We start from the raw sequence: 8195 nt of genomic DNA, 5'->3' as shown, positions 1-8195 counted from the left end.
GCTGCTGAGAGGGCAGGACAAGAAGGGAGGGAGAAAGGATTCTCCAAGCCGGGAAAGAAGGAAAATACCAAGGACCTAACACCAAATTTATCACTTTTTAAAAACAAGAGATTTTCCCTAAAAGTGAAGAATAAGAAACAGATCCAGTGTCCATGCATTCCCAACTGCAGTCTCCATTCCAGGATACCTCCTTCACTCTCAGACCTGTTGTGGGGGAGGGGCAGAAAGAGAGGGCGAGTGAGAGACCAGAGGGCCCCCTGTCCCCACCCTTGCTGCTCTGCCCGTCGTCAAGTGTCTAACCTCTGATGTCCCACACCAGTCCCCCCATGTGTCCCACCCACGCAGGGAGGGGGAACTGTAAGACCAAAGCCCGCGAGGCTATCTCATCAATGCCTCCGCTCCAGGCAGGACATGAGGATCTCCCTTTGGGTTCCAAACACCTTTTCTCAGAAAGCCGATGGCGGACTGCCATCACCCATTCCAGGAGCCAGAAACCCTAGTACTGAGCCCAACCCCAGTCCTTCGTCCTGCGGCTTCATCCCATTTCTCTTTGTCCGTGGATACGTAATACCCCCCAAATCTTCTTGCCTGAGACGACAGCTTTTCAGTGACTGAAGCTGGTCCTTTGTTCCCCCTTTCCCTGATTCCAGATCTTAGTCCTTGCCCGTATCCACACGGCCTGCTCTCCTGGAGACCGGGCCACCCAGCCCTGGGCTCTTACCGAGTTGGCTCCCTGGGAATCCAGTGGTGGTATATGGGTTGTGGGCTCCTCTGTGCTGGGTTTCTCACTGCCTCTCTCCTGAGCCTTAGGGACAGGTTCTGCAGGCTCTAAGTAGGGAAAGTGGGCGGTGGGAGGGAAAGGCAGTATTCATGAAGGCTGGCAGAGGTTGCTGCTCTTCTTACCCCATCTGATGCTCCAGTGACCCCAGAGACAGCCCAAGACCAGGCTGGGGGCAATCGGACAAGCCCAGTGGTGTCTTCTCTAATCACAACTATGACTACAGGGTCATTATTATTATTATTTTTTTAATTGGCAATCAGAAATTAGAAAAAAAAAAACCTTCAAAGGAGAGTGAAAAAAGTTTGGGTACAATTTGGCTAAACCTGACCTCGTATGGGACTATCTGTAGTCTTTATTTATCCCATTTAGTGGGACCATTCAGTTCACTGCAGAAATATTAACGTGTTTGATTACAGGGCGCTCTGCTGGGGTGTTATGTAATATGCAGTGCGTGTACCATGTCACCTTCATATAGTTGGAAGAACTCTGGATTCTGGAATCCACGTGGGATCAGGGACTGCGGGCAGGTGTTAACAGCACTTCCCATTTATTGCCTGCTTTGTATGTGTCAGCTGCTGGGCTAAGAACTGGTCTCATTTTATTTTCACAAACAACCCGAGGCCAGAGGCATCATTGTTATCATTTTACAGACTGAGGTTAAGGAAGTTGCTGGAGGCCTGTGGGCTGCTAAAGTGACAGAGCCAGGATTCTAGCCTGTGAGTGCTGTTCCCATTACAGTGGGCTCGCACCTTCCAGCAGGGAGCTCTGCGGCTCGAGCTGGGAGGGGCTGTGGTCATTCAGCAAGGAAAGGGGCACACAGGCAAATACGTGCAGTACATATAAATACGTCCATATTCTTAAGACAGTTTCTGGCTACGATTAGACCCCTCCCCATGATGGGTAAGGTCTGCCTCCTCCTGGGCCAGTCCCTCCCCAGCCTGAACGTACTTTGTGCTTTCCCAGATGTGCCCAGCCTTAACTCCGCTTCTGTGTCTGTGATCCCAGGTGGGCAGGGCTCCTGGGCCCCTGTGCTCTCAGCGGCTCCCTCAGGTTCCTCTCCCTGCTGCTGTTGCCCCAGGTGATGTTCAACCATCATCTGGAGCTCTGGGGGCACAGAGAAAGAGAGGGACATGACTGTTCAGAGTCTCCTCTGTGGACTCTCCAATTCCACAGCCCCACTGAAGGGCCGTCGGACGTTGCCGGCCTGACTTTTCCATCCTCTGAGATCTGAACTGGGCGGGGTGTGTGTGTGTGTGTGTGTGTGTGTGTGTGTGTGTATCTGCTGGGCAACAGGGAGGTCCTAAAGCTACACAATAAAACCTATTTCCTTCAAAAGTAAGGGAGGGGAGGGGCAGGGCCTTCAGGAACCAAAGATCTTCCTGACTCGCTGGGATACTCCATCTCCCATGGGGGCAAGAGGAAAGACTCCATTTAGATTCAAGAAATACTCGAGTACCTTCTGTGTGGTGAGCACTCCATATTCTAGTTAGCTGCCATAGTGAGGGGGTACTCAGGGCTCAGTAGGTGAGGCAGGTTCCCCCAGGCCTCCCAGCTAGTCAGAGGCAGCCCAGACTGTCTAGCAACAATCCGACTATAATAAAGGCAGCTTTAAGGACTTCCCAAGGATTCCCTCCAAAGGGGTCATTAGCTCCACTGCTCCGCCTCAGGCACAGAGGGGAAGGAAGGGACGGGAAGGGGGGGTCTTCCTAACCTTTCATCGTGGGTGTGGTCCTCGTCACCTTCTTCCGTTGCCGTGGAGACATGGCCAACGTGGACTGTGAAGGACACAGAGCACAGGTGGGGGGCCAGCCCTTCTCCCCCGCCTTCTGAGCCTTGCCATGCTTTTGGATTGGAGACTGGGGTCAGTTGTGGGCTTCAGAAAGTGGGGGGCGAAATTTCCTGCTTCCCAGCCGCTCCCCTCCCCCACACAATGGTGAGCAAGGAGACTGGGCTTGGGGGATACGGTGTGTGTGTGTGTGTGTGTGTGTGTCCGCTTGTGCTCCTTTGAGGGGATGCAGAGGAGCGGGAGTCAAAAGGCCCTTCAGATTGGGTGGGGGGCTGAGGAAGAATCCCCTGAGGAGTCACTGGGTTCTCTGGGCTTTGCTGAGTGAGAGGGACCAGCTCACCTTGAGAAGCGGGTTGGGGATCCGGTCTTCATCTATCTCTGAGGGGAACAGGGAAAGGAGAAAGTGAAGAGGACTGAAAACTCAGGGGTCCCTACAGAGCTGACTTCCCAAGGGGAGGAGCCTCGGCGATCACCTCTTTTCTGATCTGCCCCTAGGAAGATGGCCCTGATGGCTGCCCCAGGCCCGCTCCCTTCAGGCTCCCTCCTGCTCTGCTTTCTTCCCCGCACGGAGTCCTGTCCTTGACTCTGTGGTCAATCTCTGTCTATATCTTTGCCTCAGACCTGGAGGTTCCTGAAGAAGGATCTGTGGTCCTTTGGCTCTTTTCCTCCCTCTCCTCCCAACCACTGCCCCCGCCCCAGGTCCAGAACTGAACCCTGCATGGGAGGGAATCCCGGATAAAGAACAGCAAGTTTATCCCGTGCAGGGACGTACAATCCTTTTTGGTAGTTGGGTGCAGGCTGGAGGCTCGGGCATCCTGAACTCCAGGCTGGCTTATGAGCATGACCACCTCTCTGCCCCTGTCCTGGCAAGCTCCCCCACACTCTCGGAGACCTGGTTCTCTCCCCAGGCCTCGTTGGGCACGCGGGTGATAGGAATACCAGCTGCTCCCTGAGCAGCATCTGACCTTCGCCTTCCCCTCTGGGGGCTGGGAAGAGGGCTGATGGAGGCGGTCCCTCCCCCTCACAGCTGTCACTGCCTCTGGGGGTGGGGGCCGCAGCATCTCAGTTGCTGGAGAAACCTGGAAGGCTGTTGCCATAGCAACGGCACTCAGTTGACCACCCCAATTCCTGGGGGGCTTAGGAGCCAGGTGCTCTCCCTCCCCTGCCCCAGCACTGCTCCATCTTGCCAAAGCAAAGGAAATCCTCCTGCGACTGCAGCCACCGCTTTCCCGACCCCGGGGGCTGAAGAGCTAGCTCTCTCTGACTCCTCTGATCGGCCCTTCCAGCCGGCGCCTGCCTTCTCTCACTGGACCCGGCTGTCCTCAGCAGCCCCCACGCCCTTCAGCGACCCATCCCTGGGGTTACCTGGGGAGGACTGGTCGCTGGTCAGCACGAGGGTGGCAGGCGTGGGGCGGCGCCTCCGGATCTGAGGGAAGAGGTCAAGTGCACGTGGAAGCATCGAAGCCCCACCCAATCCCACTCAGCAACATAATCCAGGCTCCCCGCTTACTATCCCTCAAAAAATGCCCCATTACACGGAACCTACCATCCCAAGATGGACATTCCCGGGCCCACCCCTCCCCCTTGGGGACCCAAAAGACCCCCCACCCCCCTTTCTGTTTCTACATCTCCCCAGCGCTCCGTCTCAGCAGCTCTATCTGCTCTCATGCATGGATCTCTGGCTTGCTGTCCTTCCGTCCATCCTGACCAATGGTCAGAAATAATCCGAGAGGGCCAAGGCTTTTCCCTCAGTGGTCCAGCCCCCCCCCCCAAAAGAGACATTAACCTTTGGTGTGCCGGCATCGGTGGAGAGCACCCCTCAGTCCTCACCCAGCCTGGGTGGACGGCTCAGGGAAGGTAGTGCTGAAGGTGCATTTCTCTGGCCCGCGAGCTGGCTCATTCCCCAAAGTCCTCCCTATCCTGGGACACACTGCCTTTCTAATTTGTCAGGAAATGCGGTCTGGGGAAATCCTCATCATGGTAAATAAAATACTAGCAGGAGTCTAGTCAGGGCCTAAAGTCACTGAAAAATCTTACCCTGGGCTCCAGGGTCCCAGTCTAAGAAATTAACATATAAAAGCAGACCGTCCGCGGGGCGGTTGCTATTCTTTTGTCCACGCTGCCAATAAAGTTGATTGCTGTTGAAGTCAGTCCAAGGACTCCTGGGACATGTGGTTTTTTTCCCCTTTCTCTGGAGGGTTTAGAGGCTTGGAAGTGAGGGGACCCGTGGGGCTGGAGTCCCTGCAGCTCCCTCCAGGGCAGAAGAGAGGAGGGAAGGCTAAACGGGCTGGGAAAGGGGCTAAAATTATCCAGGGCTGAGAGTAGTAGGGTGAGGACCCTGAAGGATCAAATTCCTCTCTTTTCTGTGTCCCATTATTTAGTATCACTACTCTTGGGGGTGGGGTAAGACTCCTGCCCTTCTCTATGCCCAGAAAGTGGGTATCAGCCCTAGCAAGAGGCACAGTGTTAGTCTGAGAGGGGGACTCTCCCTAAAGAAATGGGATGCGTACAACGGGGCGTAGGTTGGGGTAGGTCATTGTTTTCTCTGGAGATTCCAGCGACATCTGTTTGGGGTGACATTTCAAGGTCCCTGGCAGTAGCAGTCCTGTGTGTGTGTGTGCACACGCGCGCATACACATCGGCACTACACAGACATTAGTTGTGAGTCGGTCTGGCCGTTCCTGATGCGGAGGTGCTGGGCACCAGCAGGCGGGCACGTCGGCTTCCCATCTGCGGGGTGAGGGCCATCCCTTCCCTAGGGGAGGACTCCCTTTTCTTTCTTTCCTGCTGTGGGTGGAGGGGGCATGCTGGCTGTGGAGGAGTCAGAGAGACAGGGAGAGGGTGGGGGTGTTAGTGGAAGTTGGGATCCTGAGAAGGGACCACAAGCACGTCAGAAAGGGCCTTTGAGAGCGCAGCAGGGCTCTGTGATGTTGGACAGGTCCCTTAGCCCATTTCCTTGCCTTGGACAAGATTTCTAGGCACTCAGAGTCTTTGAGAATTTTGATATCCTATAGCAGCAGGGAGTCAGGTCAGCCTTCCTAAAGCACCTCCCAGGCACCTGAACTACTGGGAAATGAATAGATCATCTCTCTTCTTTCTCTTGCACCTATCTCAAATTCTACTGCTCAAGGGCACCTGGTGCCTTTGCCTCTGATTTGCTGCCAAACCAGTCATGCCGAAGACCTGGTAGTTGTGGGCACCCCTCCCTCCCCTGCCATTCTGTGATCCATAACTCATGATTTCTAACCCCCTTTGCTCTTCCATGTCCGTCTATATTAGGAGCTCCTGCCACACCTGGAGCTTTTTGATTGGGTAACACACTTGGGCAACACAGCAAGAGGGGCCGAGGTTAGACTGCAGGTAGAATTTCAGGTCTAGTGGACACCAATTTTGGAATATTAGAGAAAAGCAGGCAGAAGTCCCAGCTCTTTTTTCACTCTGGCTCCTTACCACTGTCTTCTCCTCCTCCTCTGTTTCCTGACCCCTGAACCAGCTGGCCTACCCCCTCCTCCTCTGGACACACACACCAACACCTGCCTTCTCGAACACCAAACAGATGCAGGTGTCAGGCAGTGAGACCTGTGTATGCCGGTGGGAGGCAGTCCTTCTTGTCACTTCACCCCTAACCCCCCCAACCCCTACTCATGGGGTCTTTTTTCTGAGTCTGAGGTTATCTTAGCCAGTCCCCTGCCTCCGGGCATAACAGCCTTGCCCCTGACTCTGAGGGAATACTCCCCAAGCTCGGGCTCTCTACCCTCCTCATCCTCCCCAGGCCTGAGGTCTCCCCACAGTCCCTCCTACTGTCACCCCTTCGAGGTCTGGAGAGGCGGCTCCCCCAGGCCAGGGAGAGGGGGTGGGGGCAGGTTCCTCACCCCTGCCCACACTTTGGGAAGCTGAAGTTACAGGGAGAGTGTGTGTCCCGACCCTTCCCTTCACACCCTGACCTTATTCCACCAAAGCAAGACAGAGGACACTCTCTCCAGCCCATCCCAAGAGGTCACAGAGTTTTTTTCAGGTGGGGAGGCCCAGCCAGAGCCCTGGGAGCCGGTTGGGGGGAATGGAGAACTGACCTTGTGGCCAGTGGATATTCCTTAGGAACAGGGATGTCCAGGGAAATGGACAGAGAACACAGAAAGAGATGGAGCAATGAGCAAATGAGCAAATATTTGGTAAATGGGTGGTAGTAGTGACCACGGGCGGTCACCCTCTCCACACACATGCTCACTCTCCCTGAGACGCACACTTGCTCACACACTGTCATCCACTGCCACCTCTGCCAGGCGGCTCCGAGCTAAAAATAGATCAGGCCCTGGGCTGGGCCAGGGCCTTGGACTCCCACCCACTGAGCCAAGGCCAGCACAGTGCTGCTCCCTTTCACAGGGGGTCCCTTGCACCCAGCCCCCAGAAAGCCCCTGCCTCTGGCTTCCCGGTACCATTCTCTCCATGCCACCCCACTCCCTGCTCCAAAGGGCAGGAGTTGGGACTAGGGACCCACGTGTCCAGACTTGCAGAAGAGGGGAACCTCGGCCTCTGGACCCGACCACCCCTCTCCCCAAAGCCCCAGCCCTTTCAGTTTTCCCCAGCTCCTTCTTCTTCTCACTCTCTGGGGTCAGACAAGGTAGCCTTCAGTTAGGGGAGGACCAGGGAGGCGATTTCTCTTCTTTCAACTCCTTTCGACAGCACCAGGCTCCCTCCATTACCTACCTTCTCGCCCCCAACCCCACCCCCGCCCCGAGCCCCTCCCGCAAGGCTGCCGTACCCTTCGGCGCCCCCATCGAGCTCAGAAACTCTGCGGGGGGGGGGGTTGAGTGGGTGGGGGATGCAAACCTGGCGAAGGGGGGTAGGGGTCGTGTCCTCAGGCAGGCCCCCTCCCCCAGGCCTGGGAGGCAGAGAGCGACCCTCCGCGGGGGACAGGCTTCGAGTGGAGGCGCTCGCCCTCGCACAGACGGGGATGTGGCTCCAGAGGTGGGGGAGGGGAGAGAAGACCCCCAAACCGAGCGCGGTCGCCCTCACAGGGGCGCCCTGCGAAGGGCGGACGAAGCGGGTTTCTCAGATCCCACAGCCCAGGGGTCCGTCGTCCGTTGCTGGGCGAGTCCCCTGCCACCCCGCCCTGCTCCGCACCTGCTCCGCCGCCTCGGGGTCAAGGTGCGGCTCCAGCAGCGGGACCGTGAACTGGATCTTCCGCGGGCTGTTGTCTTGCTCCATGGCTGGGGCGGCGGCCGCTGGGCCGGCGCTGCGGCGGGAGGGCGGGCGGCGGGACTCGGGGCTGGGGCGGGCGCGCTCCCTCTCCGCTCCGCTCGGGCCCCGGCCCCAGCCCGGCGCGCTCCGCTCCCGGCTCCCGGCCCCGCGCTCCCGGCTCCCGGCCCCGGGGACTCTGCGGCCGCCGATTGGCTCCGCACCCGCCCCTCCCGGCCCCCTCCCCCTCCCCCAGCCCGGAACTTTAACCCCGTCGTGGCTGCGCCGCGGGCTGCGGGAGACCCCGCCGGCGGGCGAGCCGGGTGTGGCCGGGTCCGGGCGGTGGTCGGCGGCCCCGGCCCGCATCCAGGCGTCCTCAGAGTTCCGGGCAGGGAGTGGGGGGTGGGGAGCGGGACGGAGAACTTCTCTAGGCTGGGACGGGTTTTAGGAGTG

At 57.7% G+C, this 8195-nt stretch overlaps 1 protein-coding gene across 3 annotated transcripts; it reads right to left on the bottom strand.

Moving 5' to 3' along the window:
* Positions 1–72: 72 nt before the first annotated feature.
* PPP1R1A (protein phosphatase 1 regulatory inhibitor subunit 1A) lies at positions 73–7858 on the bottom strand. 3 transcript variants are annotated; one of them, XM_032420702.1, is made up of 7 exons: positions 7689–7858; positions 3933–3993; positions 2908–2945; positions 2493–2622; positions 1730–1885; positions 722–828; positions 73–204 (listed from the first exon to the last, which is right to left on the bottom strand). In XM_032420702.1, the coding sequence occupies exons 1-7, from the start codon at positions 7770–7772 to the stop codon at positions 199–201; spliced, it is 582 nt and encodes a 193-aa protein (XP_032276593.1). In that variant the 5' UTR covers positions 7773–7858; the 3' UTR covers positions 73–198. The 3 variants fall into 3 exon arrangements, with proteins under 3 accessions (XP_032276593.1, XP_032276594.1, XP_032276595.1); XM_032420703.1 differs by having other exon boundaries at positions 2493–2556; positions 7689–7857; XM_032420704.1 differs by lacking the exon at positions 1730–1885.
* Positions 7859–8195: the final 337 nt, after the last annotated feature.

The sequence above is a fragment of the Phoca vitulina genome, unplaced genomic scaffold (assembly GCF_004348235.1).
Source record: "Phoca vitulina isolate PV1807 unplaced genomic scaffold, GSC_HSeal_1.0 scaffold23, whole genome shotgun sequence".
Classification (NCBI taxonomy): Eukaryota; Metazoa; Chordata; class Mammalia; order Carnivora; family Phocidae; genus Phoca; species Phoca vitulina.
Note: the sequence above shows the minus strand (reverse complement) of the source record. Positions and strands in the feature narration are given on the sequence as shown.